The sequence below is a fragment of the Talpa occidentalis genome, unplaced genomic scaffold (genome assembly GCF_014898055.3).
Source record: "Talpa occidentalis isolate TD23 unplaced genomic scaffold, MPIMG_talOcc4v2.1 talOcc4.6, whole genome shotgun sequence".
Taxonomy (NCBI): domain Eukaryota; kingdom Metazoa; phylum Chordata; class Mammalia; order Eulipotyphla; family Talpidae; genus Talpa; species Talpa occidentalis.
In genome coordinates, this window is record NW_023604972.1 from 107,149,093 (window position 1) to 107,171,124 (window position 22,032).

Below are 22,032 nucleotides of genomic sequence, written 5' to 3' on the forward strand. Positions count from 1 at the left end.
TTGAAGTTCTGCTTTATGCTGTTTTAATTTTCTACCGAATGAGTTTAAAAGAAGCTACAGACTGCCTTTACCATCTGAAATTTTTCCTTGCCCTCCACCAACACCTCCTATATTTTACTTAGGCCCTGTTTAAAATTTTTATTTTTTAATTGAAAGAATTTAAACCATATTACAGAGTCTGTATTTTCCTGGAAAATGAACAGTAGTGTAGCAATCATTCTGTGAAGTGCTTTCAAAGGATTTTTCGCGAGCCTTTGAAAAGAAATGGAAGGAATAGATGAGGAAGTAGTTACTAAAACTGTAAGTTGGCTGGGTATTCAGAGGATGGCGTTGAACACTAATAAAGGCTCCTCTTTTAATAGGAGGAAATTCGGCAGCCCTGGTAGCAAAAAGGGAGACTGGATTCAGTAATGTCTCATTTGTCAGCAGGCCATCTGTCATTTAATTCTTCCTGGACTCTCACCACCTGTAACACAGGCAGCATTTGGAAATCATTTTTCAGGCATCTGAGTGCCTTACATAATGTTCAACTAGCTTTGTTTGCTAATTTCTCATCTTGCAGCATATTAGAAGGAATAATCTTAAAGGTGGAAGCTGGGTGAAGATTGGGGTAGCTGAAGATAACAACAGAAAGTAAATTTAAAAAATTGATGATAATGTAAGAGCTGGAATAAATTTGGTGTAGTACCCACAAATTCAACATGGGCAACATGGGGTTATTTATTACAGCTCACTTGCCTCACGGCAGCGCTTTATGAGAAAATAGCATAATCACCCATTGTTATTATGAAGGTACTGAGGCATGTAAACAACTTTGAACAATGCTTACAAACTGTTTTTCACATTTTCTATCAAGTTGATTCTGAGATTGACAATAATACTCTGAAATAATTAAGGAAGTATTAATGACTCTAATTTGGAAATGAGGAAGTGACTTATTTTAAGAAGATAACTCAGGTCCAGTTCTCGTGATTCCAGGTCCAGTAATAATAATAATAATAATAATAATAATAATAATAATAATAACTTGAGTCATTAAGATTTAAATCTGTTGAGAATACCCTAAGGGGATAGAACTATTTGTAAAATATTTGGGAAAGATTTCCATTAGTAAAAATGTTAACAAGTTTTGACAAATGAGTACTTTTCACCTCTAGAAAATTCCTTCTTTCTCACCTGTGTTTTGAGGGCCTATATGCTGTACAACTCTGAGAAGTGCTGGGAAGAGGTAGAGGCATAGTGTTTGCCCGTTGCCTTAAGGAGTTAATAATTTAAGAATGAATTTGGAGCACAAACATGTTAGCATAAGTTAAGGGCCAAGAGAACTATCTCAACAGGTACCTAAAGTTAGGTACTGGAAAAGTGATTGCCTGTGCTGGGTCAGTTGATACCAGTGGCACTGACAAAGATGTGTTGCAATATATTCTGTGCACTTGTATTGCACAGAACCATTGAAGATGAAGAGATACTGAACTCATCTAAAAATGGAAAGTACCTTAATTTGCCTGAAATAGAATAAATGAGGGGAATCCAAAAAGCAGAAAACCCCAACAAATATTGAAAATGCATTCAACCATTCTGTATTTACTGAGGGTCTCTTATGTGCTAGCCTCTGCTCTGGGCTCTGGGCACACAATGGCAAGCAAAGAAGACAAACTCCCTGCCTACAAGGAGCTTATGTTCCAGTGGGGAAACAAATCAAGCAAATATGCAAATAGAGACACAGAACAGTATCAAGAATTGATAAGAAGGAAAATACAACAGGCTAAGAGTATAGTCACAGGGTAGAAGCTGGTAGCAGGGCTGGATTCCACAAAGAGAGCTAATATTTTAGATGGAGTTAATAAAGAGAGGCTGTCTCAGCAACAGAAAGTTCAGAAGTGTGTGATGAAGTAAAAGATTGAACCATATGGATTTCCTAAGCAACAAACACCCCAAAGCCTATTCTCTCATCAGGAAGCAAAAGCATTAAAAGCCACTTTGGGTGAGACAGAGTTTAAATAATACACTGATCAGTCACCAGGACACCATTCAACTTTCTCTTCTAGGATTCTGTAGCTCAACATGATTGCACTGTTTCCTCACTCTTCATCATCACTTGTGAGTACTGAGAGCACACATACACACACACACACACACGTGTGTGTGTGCTGGGCCCTGTAACATGGGTGGCACAGTACTAACCCGTTTCCTTTACTTCCTTCATCCCTTCCCTTCCCTGCTGCAGAATTTGATTTCCAAGAATTTTCCTGTGCTTCCTCCTCCTTTTCATCCACTTTCTCCCACTTACCTGTTTCCAGTCACCCCACCCCCCCACACACAGTGCCCCTCTTTACTACATGAAATTCCATGCAGCCTTGGTCTTCCAGTTCTCCTTGATTTCTCCCCCTCTATTTTATTTATTTATTTATTTATTTATTTATTTATTTATTTATTTTTAAAGATTTATTTATTTTTTATTTATACAAGCACTGGGTACAGTCAGAAGCGCAGGAGGGTGAGAGAATTCACCAGAGCCAGAGCGGGGAGCAGAGCAGGCAGAAGGACCGAAGTACACTGCTGACGGGAGCAGCGGGCGGCAGGAGAGGTCTATGCGTCATGTGGGACCCTCCTCTGGTGGCCGGGGAGCAGCCGGGGATCGAACCGGCGCTGCAGAGGCTGCAGGCAGCTTCACAACCCAGCGCTCAACCGCTGCGCCACTGGGGAGGCCCTCCCCCTCTATTTTATCAAAGTGTTCATTAAGGTCAAAATGATAAAAGATAAAAAAGATAAAAATAAGGCTTGAGAATTAACTAGGACCAAGTCACGCTAATACTTGAATATTTGGCAAAGCACAGATTACAAAATCGAATGCATAGCAGGACGCAGTAGTTCATACAGGTATATGAAGAGGGTCTGTAAGACAGGAAGACCCAAGCTTATTGTCTTTTACCCAAGCATAATTTCTGTGTGGGTGCTCTGCCCTCTACACTACGGTTTAAACAAAACAACCAAAAAGAGGATAAGGTTGTTCATGTGGCTCAAGGGCTCTCAGCTGCTGCTGTGGTCTCTACATGGAGACCTGCCTTTTTGCATAAATAGTGGGATACCTTGGAGGAGTTTTGAGCAGGGGGGGGGTGGCATGATCTGTAGGGAAAAGGGTGACTTTCTTGACATCATCACCCACTGCAGGGGTGACCTGGAGAACAAAGAGAGGCTCATTTGAAGGCCATTGTATGGAGAGAAGAGACCTGGACTACCTCACTGAGAGTAGGGATTTTTTTTTAAAGTTAGGTAGAATAATATTAAAAAAAAAGAGTCAAGAGAACTTGGTAATCACCTAGAGGAGGTTAGAATCAGAATAATTGCCTTATGCCATCATAGATAATGAAGGAAAGCTTGAAAGAAAGTAAAAACAGAAGCATGTGTCTGGGGAAAGAAAACATTGTTTGAATAGCTGGCAGCACCTCCAGGTAAAGGTAACCCATCCAGCTGTTGAAATTGCAGCAGCAGAATGCTGCAAGGAGAGGTCAGGGGAGAGAAATGTGGGATAAGTGAGGAGAGAAGCGATAGCTCTGCCCTTGAACATACTGTCTGAGGGGAAGAGTACAGAGAGAGATGCGAGAGGTTCCTCTTTTTGGAAGTCTCACAACCTAGATTGATGAGGAAGAAGAGGCCCCGCTCACACTGACAGACAAAAAGAGATAAAGAGGAGGGTGGGACACAGTTTATTTATGCCCCAGATGCAAGAGGTTGCAGCCCTGGAAAAGTCTAGAATAATTACCTCAGATCAAGGCCACAGATGCCAACAGGTAGGTCATGGATATCCTGGGGTTGCCATTTCAGGAGTGGATGAACAGAAAGATCAGATTTCATGGCAATAAGGACACATGAACTCAAGATTGTTCTTAAAATAACTTGGCACTAAAAAACACTAACAAGGTTCTGCAGACTTTACACTTGGTGATAAGCAGGTGGGGAGTTAAGTCAGCAGGAAAGGCAGCCACTAAGATGCCTCAGCTGTACCTAGCATCCTACCCTCTGAAACTACTTATTAGGTGTTTTGTTTTGTTTTTTGCTTTTTTTGGATGAAAACTTTTGTCTTAAGTCCTGTGTATACTTTTATGATAATGAGCAAGATGAATGAGTTAGTGCTATAATCAGGAAGTATGCAACCTTCTGAGCTTCACCAGAACAGAAAGTGAAAGCAAAAATAAATTTCCCCCACTCTGCAACAGCGTGGACTAAGGTAACGTGCACATGTTTCTCTTGGGTTTGTCTTAAAATCAGACTTTCCCAGTGAAAATAATGATGTGAACTGAAGGTATTGAGCTGTTATGTTGAGGAGGTCTTGTGATGAAGGAGGGGGGCAGGGGTGAACATGGTTCTACTGTATCGTGTGCAATTTAGGGTGGGACTTGATTTCTTTCTGCTTCACTGACTCACTTTTTTTTTGGAGATCTTTTTGCCTTTCTCAAATGTTTGTTGCAATGTTCATATCTTCAATCCCTGGGTGTTTTGTTCACTGCAGTGCTATTGAAGGTACAGTGCAGTATAGTAGAGCTTCCACTAGATCATGGCTCACAGAGCTGTTTTTGAATTAGCCCCAATTCCTTTTTTTTTTAAAGCTGTTTGTGTAGCAATTTACTGCTTAAAAAAAATATTTATGTATTTATACATACAAGAACTGGGGTGTAAGCCAGAGGTGCGGGGTGGGTGGTGGTGGTGGTGGTGAGAGGATTCACCAGAGAGAGTGGGGAGCAGAACAGGCAGACTGACTGAAATACACTGCTGAAGGGAGCAGCCATGGAGACAGGAGAGGTCCACTTAGCCATATGGTTTGCTCCCTGGCAGGCTGGGCATCTAACTCCTGCTGCAGAGGCTGACAGCCCTGTCTTTAACCCCTGTGCCACCAGGGAAGCCCTCAGTCATGATTCTGATTCAAACTTTCTTCTTTCTGGAAACTAAAGATTTGTACTACCTGGACTTTAAAGTCTTTGCTAGTTCTAAAGTTAAATACTGTCTTCATTCCTTTAACAATATCTATTGCTCTGCATTAATGTTTAATATTGAAAAACTAAAGTAATTGTATAATTAATTCTGAAGAATCTGTTAATGATTAAAAAAGAAAAAGAGTCATGCATGAGTTTTAGTTGGAACAGAAAAGAGGTAAGTAGATTCAGAGTTGAATCATATAACTTAACTATATTGTTTGGCCTAATTTTACATGTTTTGCAGCTTTACCCTTGTAATAAAAAAAAATTGTCTTAAGAGACAGTGAGTTCGATTTGATTTAATTGTGTTTTCAAAAGTAGCCCAAGATGAAAAAGACCAAAACAATTTAAAAAATATTCTCAGTTAGAATATTATAAAATCAAATTTTATTTCCACGACTTTTGATATATTGGAGGCAAACCAAGAGTAAATGCCTAACTTGACAACCATCCTTTAGACCAGCAGTTATAAAATTAAGGCCCTTCAGATAATATTATTCGATGTAATATTATTTATTAAATTAAGGCCATTCAGGTAATATTATTCAATGTAATTATAAGTGATAATATCTTGCATCCAAATAGTATAGAAAATTCTTTATGACTCTTTAAAACAAGACAGACACACCTGTGCAGTTTTCCTTTAGGTGTGCAGGCATGCTCTTAACATGATGTAGCCAAATGTTGAAAACAACCCACATACACTGAATTTACTCACCTGCCTTCTGTTCATTGCACAGCAATGCAGAGGGGATCCTTTCAATGCAATTTTAAGGCAGAGTCCTTTTATTTGAGCTTTAAAGGATTTTTATTCATAGCAATCAGATGGTAGCTCACTTTCACTTTTTTTTTAAAGATTTATTTATTTATTTATATAAGCACTGGGTACAGTTAGAAGCGCGGAAGGGTGAGAGAATTCACCAGAGCCAGAGCAGGGAGCAGAACAGGCAGAAGGACCGAAATACACTGCTGAGGGGCGCAGCGGGCGGCAGGAGAGGTCTGCGCGCCATGTGGGACCCTCGCCCTGAGGTCGGGGATCGAACTGGCACTGTAGAGGCTGCAGGCGGCTTTGCAACCCAGTGCTCATCCGCTGCACCACCAGGGAGGCCCAACTTTCTCATTTCTTATGTGAACATTGGGTCTGATTCTGACAGAGGGCAGGTTTTCTTAATTTACATGTATCCTTTTATTTTTAACATTTTTATTTATGAATTGGAATATTTTTCTTCATGCTAGAATATTTTTTTTTTCCTTCCAGGTTTAATCCATTGACTGAAACTTATCCTTTGTGACTTAACTGGAGCTAATAGAGTGTGATGGACAAGATTAAGCCTGGATGTTAACTTGTGTTCTACAGAAGACATTTAGCATTCCATTTTCCTGCAATGGTTAATTCACACAGAAAACTAATATTTAATGTTTACATCAGATTTTACTACTCAACAATCATCTTGCCCCAAATATGCCTTTGTTCTCAGCTCTCGATGTTGCCTAATGATCAGCCCAGTACGAACCCTGGGCCTTTCCATGTATCCACCAATGGAGAACAATTTCCTTGGCATGAGCTAAGGCTCCCAAGAGTGGTCTTTCCCCTACACTATGAGCTTTATGTCCACCCAAACCTCACCACCCTGGACTTTGTTGCCTCTGAGCAGATTGAAGTGTTGGTCAGAGACATCACTCAATTTATCATCTTGCACAGCAAAGATCTTGAAATCACAAAGGCCACCCTTCATTCAGAGGAAGATGTGAGATACAGGAAACCAGGAAAACCACTAGATGTTTTGAGTTACCCTGCTCATCAACAGATTGCACTGCTGGTTCCAGAGAAACTTATGGCTGATATGAGATATTTTGTGACTATTGACTTCCAGGCCAAGTTAGCTGAAGGCTTTGAAGGGTTTTATAAAAGCACCTATAGAACTCTTGGTGGTGAAACAAGGTAAGATATTGCTCCAGCTGTTTAGACTCTTGTAATACTTTCTTTCTGGGTTACATCTCTGCTAGGAGCAGGCTTCAGTGGTCACTTACAAAAATGCAATAAACTCTAGAACCTTGAAAGAGAAGCTCTACCATCCCTTAAGGAAACCACAGTAAAGTTGGGGAGGTAGGATGCAAAGGCATAAACAGCCAAAGTGTAAATAACTAGGAGGAGAAACCAATAATTGTCTGAGAAAAGACATACATTTTTGTGCTGGAAAAGAAGGTCTGTGAAGAAAGAGTTGAAATGGGGAAGGCATCTCAGTGGAGGTAAGTCTGATCTGGGACCAGAAGGAAATGTAAGTGAGATCTGGGCTGAGAGGAAATGAAAACGTGCTTTGAAATGGCATACCTTTGATTCAGAAAGCAGGAACAAGTCTGTATGAAGAATTGAAAACAGTGCTCTCTCCAGCCAGTTCAAGTTTATTGAGCACATGTTGTGTGGCAGGCGCTGTTCTGAGCACTGAAGGTACAGTGGTAAGATATAGTGGGAAAATAAGTTAAATGGACAAGGTAAGCAATAAATGCTGTGAAGGAAATAAAACAAGGTGTTGAGCTCAAGAATAAGTACAGCAGGGGATTGGTACTCATTTGGCTGAATGGTCAAAGGAAGTCCTTTCCAAGGAGGCACATTTAAACTAAGACCTACCTAAATTTTATTTTAAAGGAGACAATCATGATGACATCTTTAGAAAAGTGTCTCCAGAAAAGGGAGCAACAAAATGCAAAGGTTGGAAGGTGTGATTGATTGAGAATAGAAAGAAGGCTGGCGTGGCTTGAGGAGAGTGACAAGGAAAAGAAATAGAGTAGAAAAGGGTCAGATCATGCAATAACTTAGGGCCGCTTGTAAAGAATTTAGGTCTTTACTCTGGTGGTGTATAAAAATCTAGTGTCTACTGAGGGTGCTTTATTAAAAGGAAAAATAGGGCCTCCCCTGATGGTGCAGCGGTTGAGTGCTGGGCTGCGAGGCTGCCCGCAGCCTCTGCAGCTCCAGTTCCTTCCCCGCCAGCGAGGGTCCCACAAAAAAAAAAAAAAAAAAAAAAAGGAAAAATAGAAGAAAGTATCCATTTAGGAGTCCATCTCAGTAATTCAGGCAAGCAATGATCATGGCTTGGGCCGGGTTAATGCAATGCTTATGGAGTGAAGTGATTGAAATTGGCATGTGTTCTGGAGCATGAAACAGACAGAATTTGCTTACATATTGGTAATGTGAGGAGAGAGAAGGAGAGGAATCAAGCATGCGTTCTCATTAAGGGTCTATTCTATAAGAGAAGAGGTGTCTGACTTCAGGGCTTTCCCACCTTTTATCAGGTGTTTTCAAGTGTCAGTTAAAAGAACCCAAATATAATAGTTTAACCGTGTAGGGGGCTATTTTTCTTATGCATCAAGAAATTCAGAAGTAGGACAACTCAGGTTTGTTACAATGCTCCTTAGCATTAGCAGATCCCAGGCTTCATCTTTCTGCTCAACACCCTTGGCATATATATAGCTTTCTTCTTAATACATGATGATTTCTGCCTCTCTCAGCACTCGGTTTACATCCCTCACAGGAATAAGAGGGAATGCCACAAAGAAAAGGCAAAAAGATATATTCCAGCTGAGTCTACCTCCTTTGACTAAGTTTCCCTACCCAGTAAGTTCAACTAGGCCAGAAAGATAGGCTACACTACATTGTAAGAGAGTCTGAAGCAGTGATTCTTCCATGTGGACAGATGCCTGTCCAGATTCTGTGAGATCTGAGAAAGGGGAACGGATATTGGTAGGCAACTTTAGCAGTGTCCGCTGCATGCTACTATTCTCCTCCCACCTTAGATACTTACTGCCCATTGGGGGGTCACAGGCCCACCCTACAGCCCTTGGCAGTCTACTTTGGACAGTCCCTTGCCGAGTTCATTCATTACCCTCCCTTTGGGGATGTTCTTGCTCTCTGCAGCCTCAGTTCTCAGGGTCAGCACAGATTGGATAGGAAACTTATTAAGACCTTCGCTAAGTCACCTTGTAACCAGTGGTGACTTCTTGCATTTTTTCAAGTGATAAAGTCTCCTTCCCAAGGAAATAATCTTTAGAATAGCATTTTGGGAGACATGAGAAACTACAGGGGGAGATTTTTTTTGGAATAAGAGCTGGAAGTCTTTCCAGAGTGCTTCCCAAATTAGCCACAGGCCATTTTTCACTCTTAAGATTAGTCGGCTCTCTTCATACCCAGGCACCTGGTAAGTCTAGCATGTAGGATGATTCACAGGACAATGTCAAGTGAATCTTGTGAATCTCTCTCACATACACATACATTATATACATATACACACACTATATATATATATATATATATATACACGCACACATATACATGCACACACTACCTTAATCTAAAATACAAACATAATTCAGTTAATAATAGTTCTTTGAGAAGCAGGTCATTGTTTTGTGTGCAGAGCTAAAATTACTTGTGTAAGTAGCAAAGAAAATCTTAAAAATGTTTGGTTTTTCCAAAGTATACTTACTATAATCAAAATTTTAAAGTCGTAAAAGTTATTCCATACCCTTGGAATTCCTTTACATTTGTACTACCTGCTACCAGGTCCAAATAAACCCCCCAAAAGTCCCAAGCAAATCATTTAACTCTTTAGTCTCTTTTCTCCAGTCTCTATTATAGAAAGAAAGTAAAACTGAGCAAAAATTTCTTGATAGTTCTTTTTCCCTTTTGACCCTTCTCATCCTTTTTCTGACCTTCAGCCTTTCTATTTTTCCCTTCTTCTCCAAGCAAAATCTGCTCTCCAGATTTACTTCTTAATTGAAGTTTTAAGTCCAGAGAATAAATGAGTAATTTTACATTTTTGTGCATTATCAAAGTGATGAAGTATAGAGATTTGCCAGAGTACCTATCTACCTGCATATTTTAAAGCCTGGAGCTGCCTTGAAGAGAAGAGAGAGCTATTAGTGTTTGGTCCCCCACAAAAACCAGGGGCTGAGAATGGTACCAGGGTAAGAGTCAAGAGTGAAGCCCTGCCTCCTCCAGTAGGGAGAACCTTAAAGGTGTCATTTCCAGTCCAGAACTTCAAGGATCAAGGTGAAGTAGACACCTGGTCTGACTTCTTCTTTTTCCCTGCTCTTCTTCCCTTACTCCCTTACTGATTTCTCTTGGCAACATGTTCTAAATCAATCAGTGTCTGCTCCCTGGGGGCACAACTTAAGACATCACTCATATGTGTAATTTTTGAATGTCTGGTTGAGACCCTCTGGTTTAGAGATGGCACTGACTGATAATTCATGATCAATTTTGAGGTCAAAGGGACTGGGCATGCTTATCTTAGTAATTTACTGGCTAAGGTTACTAGTAAGATAACCAAGTTCCCTGAGCCTCAACATCTTTGTCTGCAGAGAATCAAAAGAGAGTTGCCCTCTAAGTTATTAATGTTTGGCAACTATGAAATACAATTTTCCCTTCATACTTCCATAGAGAGTCTGGGTTCTCTAGGATTATAGTTTGAGCAATAAAATATATTACCTACAAGTAATATTCCAAAGGCACAAGTTCATTTTTTGGTTTTGTTTTATTTTCGCTTGTATATTCTGACCAGGGATTGGGGTGGGGTTGCATTTTTTTTTTACAGAACAATTGCAGTAACAGATTTTGAGCCAACCGAAGCACGAATGGCTTTCCCTTGCTTTGATGAACCATTGTTCAAAGCCAACTTTTCAATCAAGATAAGAAGAGAGAGCAGACACATTGCACTATCCAACATGCCAAAGGTATTGCTAAATTGGGGAATCACCTTTAAGTTGAGCTTTGGTCTTTGTCATGGTATTTTTTAATATTTCTTCTGTTTTCAGGATGTAAGCCATTAATTTGTTTTATCCATCTATATAATATATAATAATCCCCATCCATCTATATTTTAACATGAGGTTTTGTTATACAAGAATGTGACTTATATTTTTGTCTGTTTTTATGGAAACAGTGTTCTTTTAAGTCAGGGTTACTTGGCCAGCAATGAAATTCAGAATCACCTAGAGCAACACTTCTCAAACTATAATACTCACAATGAATCAAGCCAGGATCTTGTTAAAATTCACATTCTGATTCAGTAGTTCTTGGGGTGAGCTAACAATCCTGCCTTTCTAACAAGCTCCCAGGTGCTGCCACTGCTGCCAACTCAGGGAATGAAATGGAAAGTTCCTTGAGGGTCCAGTCTGGTGCACACTCTGGGAAATTTTGATCAGGACTCTACAATGAAATTTAGAAATCCTTCTTTTAAGTTCCACAGGTGCTTCTTAAATTTATTTATAAAAATTATTTATTGTGGTTATACATTTTTTAGTTGAAAGAGACCTTTGAAACACTTGGTTCGTATTTGTAACTCAAAAATGCAGAAACCCTCAAAGACGTGGCAGAACCTGAGCTTTATTTGATATTCACTAATGATGCACTTGCTATTTGTGCTGTTGAGCACAATGTAAAATATTTCCCCCATAGCTGCTTGGAAAGTAGGACAAAAATAGAGGCTCTCCTGAGTCTTCATAAGCCAGCAGGTGGCCCTATCCTATTGTCCTCATTGCCTTAGCAGTGACCCCTCCATGGAGGAAAGGGAGAATTGAGCTGAAATGCTAGACACTGAATTTCCCCAGATGTTTGTTTAATGCTGGGAAAGGTATTTGCTTTGAAATATAGGCAGAGCAGATCAAGGGAAAAAGGAACAAGAGTCCCTGTGACGCATACCCCAGTTTTTCCGTGATTGTACAGACAGCAATTTTATTAGCCCTCTCGTTTTCAGGTAAAATGATCTCCTGACTTAACTCCAGGTCTTTTTTTTTTCCTAACTAAATGTGAATTTAAAGGCAATTTAGTTTCTTTCCTTGCAGCTTTTTATTAATATAATTTTTCATATGATAATCTTGGAGGGTAATGTGAAAATTTCATTGGTAAAGATTTTTAATTAAACTGTGATGCAAACACAAGTTACCATTTCATTTTTGTATTAGAATTGAAAATTTCTAATTTCAGAAACCTCCAAACACTTTTTATATTTAGGGAAAAGCAAGTGAATACTTCAGAAATATTTTATACAATCCCTGAATCTTTGCATTGCCTTGTTGACCAGTTATCTGGATCATACTTTTTCCCCAGCAAATACTGGGTTAACTTTCTGCTTCTCATTGACATACCCTACCCAGGCTTTCATGGTTAGCCAAAAAGGCAGCACTGGAGTAAATATGTAATCATACTCCCTGGATAATAATCATAGCACATCAGATGGGTTATGGACTCATGGGAGGAAGCAACACACACTCAGTTCTCAATGTCTAGTTAAGAATGCAACATTTAAGGGCAGTGCAGTAGCCACCCAAGCACTGGTAAAGGCAGCCTATCTTCTGGGCATGTTTTTGCTCCCTTCATTCCTTAAGGGAACTCACACCTGCTGGGGTGACACTTGTGATGCAAGCACAGTCCTGCCAGCCTTGAGAAAACAGCTAAATCTTTGTCTTGCAACAAATGTTTTATACTTGGAGCTTACATCACCATTCTGAAAGAATGTATACTAATACCCCATACGTTTCCATTTAAGGCAGTGTTAATCCACATGGATCACTCCAGATCCCTATACAAAATGCAGTGTCCATCTTTATGGGGGGAGGGAATTAGAGGGAATTTCCATCTGTCTCCTAGCCATCTCCACCACCAGTTGTCTAGTGTCATAGATTGTTGTGTCCGCATAGTCCAAGTCTTCCTCCTCCTGTCACCCTCCACACACTTAACTAAGTGGTTTTGTTGCTGAGTTTGGTCAGAAGAAAATCACAATGCTCTTTCCTCAGCATTCACCACAAGCACTCTCCTCTGCTGGAATATGTGCCCATGTAACTCTGATTGAATCAGACTCCTAAAAAAAAGGATTTTGCAGTTGGTAAAATTAATTTGCTAAGCAGGCATAAAAATTACAGCCCTCTATATACTCCTTATCTTTATTAGAGTATTCAGTCAGTATCTTCTGCTTTATCAGAACTTAGGAACTGTTTTCTTTAAATAGAATTCTATAGAATTAAAATCTGTCAAATTTAAATTTGATTTTAATTTAATTCTATAGAATCTAATAGCACAAAAATGTGCCACTTGGCAGTTTATGGTCATGCTTCAAGCTGTTTTCCCTCAAAGCAAACTAATCTTTTTCAAATACAAAACACACTCAATAAGCTTGCATAGCACTGTCACAATAAGCTTGGTTAGCACTGTCATACACACCTGAAATGTGGGGGGGGTGGGGGTGGGGAGAGGGGTGGCAATGCAGGGGGAATGATGTAGTCTAAGAGTTGTTACCAATTTGAAGAAAGTGATATGTTCAGAATAATTGATATATATATATATATATATATATATATTTAATAGTAAGACTATTGTACCATGGTGGAGACCACCCATAGGAAGAACCATCCAGAGTAAATAAAGGTACAACTTAGTGATGACACAGTGAATTTGATGGCTATAACTGACTAGTCTGTAGGTTTAAAGCCTTTTGCTTCCTCAGTAGATAGGAGAAGCTTAAATTACTAATGACCTCCTTGGCCTGACCGCTCTCATTGCTGAATCAATGAAGCAAAGATAAAATAAGACTATGACTCAAGCAGTCACACAGCGAGTGAAGAATGAGCAATGCCTTTGCAGTCACACGCTCACATCCTGTCTTGGTTCTGCCATGGAACTAGCCGTGTGACTTGGGGCAATTGAGTTAGCATTACTGAAACTGTTCCTCACCTGTGAAATAACACCTACCTCATACACAAATAATAAGAGGATTAAATATAATGCAAAGTATCTAGCCCTGGGTTGTTTCTTGTTTCCTTCTGCAACAGAGATCACTGCTTATTGTATAACAAAGGGAAAGGGACCGTTCTCCTGAACTTTTACTTAGAAGCATGGAAATTGAATTTATGCCAGTGTTAATAATAATTACATTCCTAGAAAGAAGAAGCATCCAAAATGTTTTTATGCTTTAAAGTGACAAAATAAGATTTATCATTTTGGGATCCCAAAGCACTGCATTGTGTTTTTAAGGAAGTTCAGGGACAAAGTAAGGAGGGAAGGCTGCAATGTGTGAGAAGCCATTAATCTCTTATTAGAGCATCCAGTCTCCTGGGAGTGCCAGATTTTCCTCTAATTTATCTGTCTTAAGTCATCGGTATAGTTGTGAAATATTCCAGTTTTTAAATTCTGTTCTTTCCCTTCTTGTATATAGGTTAAGACAATTGAACTTGAAGGAGGCCTCTTGGAAGATCATTTTGAAACTACTGTAAAAATGAGTACATACCTTGTAGCCTACATAGTTTGTGATTTCAACTCTGTGAGTGGCACAAGCTCTTCAGGGGTTAAGGTGAGACTGAGTTCTAATTTCAAACACGTGCAAAAAGGCCTCCCTCATGGCGCAAATGGTTAAGATGCAACCTATGAAGCTATCTACAGCCATTGCAGCACGAGATCGATCCCTAGTCAGGGAGCCTCCCACGTGGCACAGCAGATCTCTCCTGTAATTTTCATATAATATATGGTCAATATACCTCTACTGACACGCCCACTGCTCACCTCAGCAATGTACTTCGGTCAGTCTGCCTGTTCTGTTCCCCACTCTGTCTCTGGTGAGTCCTCTCACCCTCCACAACTCTGGCCTGTACCCCAGCTCTTGTATGCATAAATAAAACAATGGTTAAAAAAAAAGTGCAGAAAAGGACAGTGGACTCCTCTATTTTCTTCAAGCTTTTTCGCTTACTATAAGAGCATCATGCTTATTTTACAAAATAGAGATAGGCAAAAAATAAAATAATCACCATCACCAAAATATAGCTTCTGATATTAGTGTAAACCTTCCACCTATCTTCTATGTTTCAATATAAGAGGCTATATACAGTAACAGTAACAATATATACTAAATGTATATATTGTTTTGCTCAATTTTCATTAAATTATGCCACTATTTTTAGAATATTATAATTGCATGATACTATATTACATGGAAGTACCATAAGAATTTTTTAATCAGCATCTTATTTAAAACAATCTTATTTTTTCTAATTTGTTCTCTATAAGTTTTTCCTCAATGACAGGAGATTGTCATAATTTTTAGAATTTTCAATGTTTGCAAACGGCACTCAATAATTATAAATTTTTAAATGTCAGTAGAAACACTGAAAATAAAAAAGAATTCCTTCTCCCGAGGAACCAAACAGTAAATATAAAATCATATTCAAAGAACTATAAAATAATGCTTATAAAAATAATTCTAAAATAGCTGTTGGCATTTTAGGCTACAGAGAATTGACATATTCCTGTGGATATGCAGATATATATATATATGTGTGTGTGTGTGTGTATATACACACACATATGTATTATGAGCTTTGCATAATAAATGTATTAGGAGCTTTGCATATATATAATGAGCTTGGCACTCCATAAATATTGAGGCACTCCTGCACTTAGCTATATATGTGCATAGATAAGGTCTATAACTATACATGAGTGATTTAGAGGAAGTTACCTAATCTCCTTGTGTTTCCATTGTTTCAACTCTAAAATGAAGATGGTAACACCTACTTCATAGGGCTGGTGAGAGGATTAAATTAGACTTTACATGTAAGCATTTAGCACAGTACCTGATAAACCATTGAAATATATATTCTCATTTTACATGTTCTATGGCTCTTTGGCTAATTCAGAGCATGAAAATGGGTCATGAAATGAAAATACTTGAACCAAGAAATTTGGCAGCTTATCATTTTTTTCCCCACATTGTGGCTAGTTACTTGCGGTGGGAGAGGGTCACTGTGTAATTCAGTAAATTCTTAAAGGTTCCCCACAGCATGGACCTACATTGTATTTGAATTTGTGTTGGTGGTCATGCTTTTGGAAAGCTAGTTCTTAAGTATTAGGATATATCAGTGATGGGTTCAAGGGCACGCCTGGTATAATGAATTCATATAACTGGAAATTTATCAATCAGCACCAAGGCAATAGATTCTAATAAAAGGTGGTGGGCCAGTTGTAATTTTCCAAACTCATGTATGATTTCATACTTTACTTATGCTTAATGGTATCTAATAATTTCTTGAAAAGTGCCACCTGCCTTTCTTGGATGAGGGTTGTTAGAAATAGAATTATGCTGTCACAGAGTTCTCACCTAAGACTATTTCTGATCAATATTTCTCAGGTGTCCATCTATGCATCCCCAGACAAATGGGATCAAACGCACTACGCTTTGGAAGCATCACTGAAGCTACTTGACTTTTATGAAAATTACTTTGATATCAACTATGCGCTCCCCAAGCTAGGTAGGTTCAAATTCCACATCATTTCCTTTATTTTTACTTCTAGACTTGCTTTGCTTTCTTCCCTCTCTATATGTGATTTAAATGAAGATTGAAAGGTAAGCCCAGGACACAATCATTTATAGTTCAGAGTGGTTTTAAGTGCAGAAAATAAAGTATTTATATGAAAACTGAATAGTGAAATTGTTTTTTTCTATTATTTTATCAGATTGATATTAAAATAGCAGCATTGCCTACTAGGTTTAATTGGATGTGTTTTCTGGAGCCCATATTTTTTCTATACCATATTCGTATAGACCAGCAATCTTTCATATAAGTATATATAAAAAAGGATTATATAAACTGCAGAAAATTATTCCTTTATATGTTATTAAGAATGCATTGAGATTGGAAATTAAGCCAGGGAATATAAGACTCTAAGTATTTTTGTAGAAAACAGATAACATGAATATGGTAGTGGTAGATCTTTATAAGAGGAGATACAAATAGCCTATTTTGGTTTCAATTTTATCTCTCAAAAAATAAAAGTTGTGATTTTTAGAATGTTGCAGAACATATAAAAAGCATGACAAGTTTTATAATTTATGTAGATTAGTTTTTAGAGTTTCTGACAATCAAAAACCTTTTTTTCTCCTTTGGACTTTAGGACATACTCCTTATCATATAATTCCTCTCCTTTCCTCCCAACTTCCATACAGCTTTTCTTAGAAAAGTTAAAAAGGACCATTAAAAGACATCCCCAAGGGACTTATTCCTACAGTTCCTGAGTCTCACCATATTATTATAGTGTAGGTTCTATAAACCCCTTAGTACAGATTTACTTAATTCAGTTTACCCATAATCTGCTGCTTTCCTGTATGTCAAAAGTCAAGGAAAAAATCAATCAACAGCTATCAACTATGCTATATTGCGCATGAAAAAAATGCAACCTTGAAGATCATATGAAATGTATTTGAAAACTAAGAAGAGAAAAACTAACTTAAGGAAAAAAATAGAATAAAAACAAGCACCTCTAGTGGTAGGGACCTCTAGTATAAAATTATCAATGCAATTTAGAAAGGAGTCATTCCCACATTTGAAGTGTTAATGAATACTAATCTTTAATATTGCTAATTTATTTTTTGACCATGTTATAAATAATTGACTTTATACACTGGACTTAACCAGTATTAATTCCAGGAAAAGTGATTACAAACCAAATGCATTGTTTCATTACAAACTTGGAAAAACTTACCTTCCTTTTTAGCCAAATAGTACTTCTTACACAATGACCTTGCAGAATAAGAAAAATGAATTCCAATATTAAATATTAGCCATAAAATTTCTAACCTATATGAAGTCTTTGCAAAAAGTTATACTTACACACAGAGATACAATGTAAATAAACCTTATACCTGAGTTGCTCAAAGGTGATTAAATCTTACTTCCCCCTCCCCAGACTTTGTTAAGAAGTAAAGGAAAGATCAATATTGAAAAGAAAATTGAAGCCAGAAAGCATTAATGCCCATGGCTTTCCCCCTATACTGTCCTAGGACACCTGTTCATAAAACAGGTCACATATGCTTGAAATATTAATTCAAATATTCATTAATTGAGTCAATATCAATTAATTGAATTAAAAATTAATTCAAATATTTTTGGAGATTCCTCCTCAAAGGTATCTTTTTGTGTGTGTGTGTGTGTGTTTTTTAACTGTTATTTTTAATCCCTGATCCCTTATTTTCCCCCTATATTCCTCCTATAAGTGAAACCATCCAATATTTTTCTTTTTGCTTCTGATGTTTTCATGGAGCATAATCCCTTCTAGCTCCATCCATGTTGCTGTGAATGGCATTAGTTTACCTTTTTGATTGCTGAATAGTATTCTGTTGTGTGTATATATACCATCTTCTTGATCCAGTCATCTATTTTTGGACATTTGTGTTGTTTCCAAGTCTTACCTATTATAAATAGTGCTGTAATAAACATAGGGGTGCAGGTATCCTTTTGAATTAATGTTTTTGTGCCCTTTGGATAGATCCCTATGAGTGGAATTGCTGGGTCATATGGGTGTTCCATTTTTAGTAGTTTGAGGAACCTCCACAGAGCTTTCCACAGTGGCTGGACCGGTTTGCACTCCCACCAGCAGTGCAGGAGGGTTCCTTTTTTACCACATCCTCACCAACATTTGTTGTTGCTAGTTTTTTTAGTATGTGCCCTTCTTACTGGTGTAAGGTGGTATCTCATTATGGTTTTGATTTGCATTTCCCTGATTATGAGGGATGTTAAACATTTTTTCATATGTCTATTGGACATTTGCATTTCCTCTTTGGAGAAGTGTCTTTTGAGTTCTTCTGCCCATTTTTTGACTGAAATGTTTATTTTGTTTTTATTGATAGCCATATGAGTTTTTTAATATCTTTGTGATCAATCCCTTATCAGATGTGTGGAGTGAAAAAATTTTCTCCCAATCAGTAGGGTGTCCCTTTGTTTTGGTTAATGTCTCTCTAAAAGTCATCTTTTAAAAATATGAAAATCCTTTGTCTTTCTTTTTTGTAGAAATTAGTTCATAATCTTATGATGAATATCAAACATTTTATAAATTATTTGATACCTTCTATCTTTAAAGTTTTTAGCAGTACTGATATAAAATACAATATGACTATTTTAGAATAAATTATTTTCTTAGCAGTGATACACCCAGGCTATTTTCAGAGTTCAGTACTTTTGGAAAAAAAATGATTGGGGTCTCCCTGGTGGCCTAGGGGTTAGTCTCAGTGCTATTACCTATACAGCCTGAGTTTAATCCCCAACCAGGGAGTTAACCCACATATGGTGCAGCAGACCTCTCCTGTCTCACCCACTGCTCCCTCAGCAGTGTATTTTAGTAGATCTGCCTGTTCTGCTCCCCACCCTGTCTCTGGTGAATCCTCTCACCCCCACCCTTGCACCTCTGGCCTACACTCCAGCTATTCTATGCATAAATAAATCTTAAAAAAAAAGATTGAATGTCTATAGGTTACTTCAGCTACAACCAAAACTATATTTACAGAGTTTATTCTCCTTGGTAATGGGTACTGTTTATTTTCAGTGCAGCCTCAAAATAACATGCCAATGTTAAGAGATTCTTGGTGTTTTTGGAAAGTCTGCTTTTGTATATTGAAAGATATTTGAGGAGGAAGCAAGGCCCACTCCTGGCATGGATGCCACATAATCAAGTGTCATTGTTCCTTTTTTTTTAGATCTAATTGCCATTCCTGACTTTGGATCCGGAGCCATGGAAAATTGGGGGCTCATCACATATCGAGAGACATCACTGCTCTTTGATCCCAAAACCTCTTCTGCTTCTGATAAACTGTGGGTCACCAGAGTCATAGCCCATGAACTAGCACACCAGGTAACTGACATCTACGGCATTCTCTTAATATCATTCCAAGAGACCATTGTCTGGTATCACTGACCTTCACAAAACAATGTGTGGTCGTGTCATCTCACTTCTAGAGGGAATCTTAGGGATTAGCATACCAAATATATATGTGAAGTAACAGAGGGCTCAATTTCTAGACTATATGACATTTTATCAGAAGAGAATTTTATCACAGTAGAAGTGGCCACTATATCCTTTAAAACTCTTTAAAGCAAAACCTTCAAATACCTCTTGGAAAGAAGGGTGGACTATAACTCTGCAGATATGTAAGTTCAGCTTTGGAAACTCAAATAGAAATATCTATTAAAAATATTTCTCCTTTCACTTCCTAGGGCTAGAAGTCCAGGGAAAAATTAATCTCCCTTCAGTTAGGAAGAGTGAGTAAATGGCCATAATGAAGTGCTTCAAGACCCAGTAGTCGTTGGCTGCTGACTGGGCAAACATAATCTCTCTAAACCTCAATGTCCTCGTCTGTAAAATTACATTAACAATAGTTCCTGCTTCTAAAAATGTTGTGAGGATCAGAAAGAAGTGTTTGTGCCTGTCATATAGTAGGCACTCAAAAAATGTTAGTTATTAATGATGACACACCACTGCTGTTACCATTTCTGCAGAAGATTTCCAAGACCCCTCCGCACTGTATTACATACAAATAGGAAATTGTAAAACTAGCTCTATGGATATCAGAGTCTATTTCCTCTCTACTTCATTTCTGAAAATTCCCAGTAATGTTCTGAATTATTAAAAGCACTGGAAATTCTCCTTCACCATGTAGGAAAATATTCCATTGTAGAAAATAGTAAAAACTCTTATTTTTTTAACTTTCAACATTATCATTGCTATATTAATTAGTTCCTCTTTAAAAAAAAAAAAGCACCTACCTAAGCACCCAATTACATTGGAGCCATACTTAGAACTATACTTTGAGAACATTGAGCAGCTTCCTTTGGTTTAGAATCTCCCTGCTGGCCCATTTTAGGAGGATTGATCATTAGTCACTGGGGACTCTAAAACTCTTAAGAGAGTCTGGGGATTCATAATCTTGCTACCCAATGTTTGTATGGAAATGATAGGAGAGATGTGACTCTGACAATCCATGCTCCCTCTGGGTCTTCCATTAACAGCTTCTCTTTCATGAATATTTCAAAGTCTAGGACTGAAGTAGCCAGCAACTTCGAAATTTTTGCTCTGACTATTTTGGCATACCACTGGTCTCCATATAACTATGACACTCCTCTGTGTAAAACACTAGTAAAGATGTCCAAGGTCAACTTGGTGAACATCAGGATTCATAGGTTGGCATACAAGTCCCCCATGACCCGGCCCTTCTCCACTGCTCCTGCCTCATCTCTTACTAACACCCTAAGCTTTAGTCATGCTGGCCTGCCTGCCACTTACTGAACATGCTAGATTGTGCCATCCTTTGTGTCTTTTTCTTTTTAAGGATTTATTTATTTATTTGTTTGTTTGTTTGTTTGTTTGTTTATGCATAGAACAATTGGCATGTAGACCAGAGGTTCGGTTCGGGGTGTGGGGAATATGAGCAGAGCCACCAGAGACAGAATAGGGAGCAGAACAGGTGGATCCACTGAAATACACTGCTGAGGGGAGACGTGGGTTGACTCCCTGGCTGGGGATCGAACTCAAGGCACAGCACAGTGACAGTGTGATAGCACTGAGACAACCTCCTAAGCCACCAGAAAGGCCTCTCCTTTGTGTCTTTGTTTTAGCTATCAGATCTGCATAGAGCACACCCCACTTCCAACATTCCTGGAGGACTTGCAAGGCTCAGGGAAATAATAATTTTCTGATTTTCCTATACACTATGCCATCGAGCTGATTCTTTACTCCTGGAATCCCCTTTGTACAGGCAATGATCACAGTGTCAGTAGTGCTTATTGCATGTATTTGTCTATTGGTTTACCGCCATCATTTGTATTGAGGCAATGACTGAATTATATACATCTTTGTATTTCTGATATATAGTATGGTACCAGGATCATTGTATGTTCTCAATAGATATTTAATGAATGAATGAAAAAATCAGTCTTACTAAAGTGAGTAGAATCATCTCAGCCTATGCTTCTCATACTCATTGATTCTCAAATCGAGGAAACATTTGTCCCTTCTCACAGATGCCCTTGAGAAGATTGGCACCTACTTGTGCAATGAGCTAAGGGTTGCCAGAAAAGGAATAGTGCTTAACCAACTTCTAGAAATGACATATCTAGTGTTTTCTGCCCTCTAAGTGTAGCGAGGCTCTTCTGGATCTTAGAATCTTACTGTTTCAAGTTTTCTGTCCTGGCAATTGCAATCCTAAAATAGATGAACTAAATGCACAATATTGGATACATAAACTGAGTA

The 22,032-nt window shown here is 38.3% G+C and overlaps 1 protein-coding gene across 3 annotated transcripts in view; it reads left to right on the top strand.

Annotated features, from left to right (window-relative positions):
- The first annotated feature begins 3,769 nt into the window (after positions 1 to 3,769).
- ERAP2 (endoplasmic reticulum aminopeptidase 2) overlaps positions 3,770 to 22,032 on the top strand; it is a 43,759-nt gene continuing 25,496 nt past the window's right edge. For 2 of the 3 annotated variants that reach the window (XM_037530052.2, XM_037530054.2), the window contains exons 1-6: positions 3,988 to 4,228; positions 6,232 to 6,915; positions 10,565 to 10,703; positions 14,180 to 14,314; positions 16,145 to 16,265; positions 19,484 to 19,638. In XM_037530052.2, coding sequence (XP_037385949.1) covers positions 6,359 to 6,915; positions 10,565 to 10,703; positions 14,180 to 14,314; positions 16,145 to 16,265; positions 19,484 to 19,638 — 1,107 coding nt within the window. In that variant the 5' untranslated portion in view covers positions 3,988 to 4,228; positions 6,232 to 6,358. Of the gene's footprint in view, positions 3,792 to 3,987; positions 4,229 to 6,231; positions 6,916 to 10,564; positions 10,704 to 14,179; positions 14,315 to 16,144; positions 16,266 to 19,483; positions 19,639 to 22,032 lie in introns of those variants that run through there. The other variant, XM_037530053.2, reaches the window with a different exon arrangement.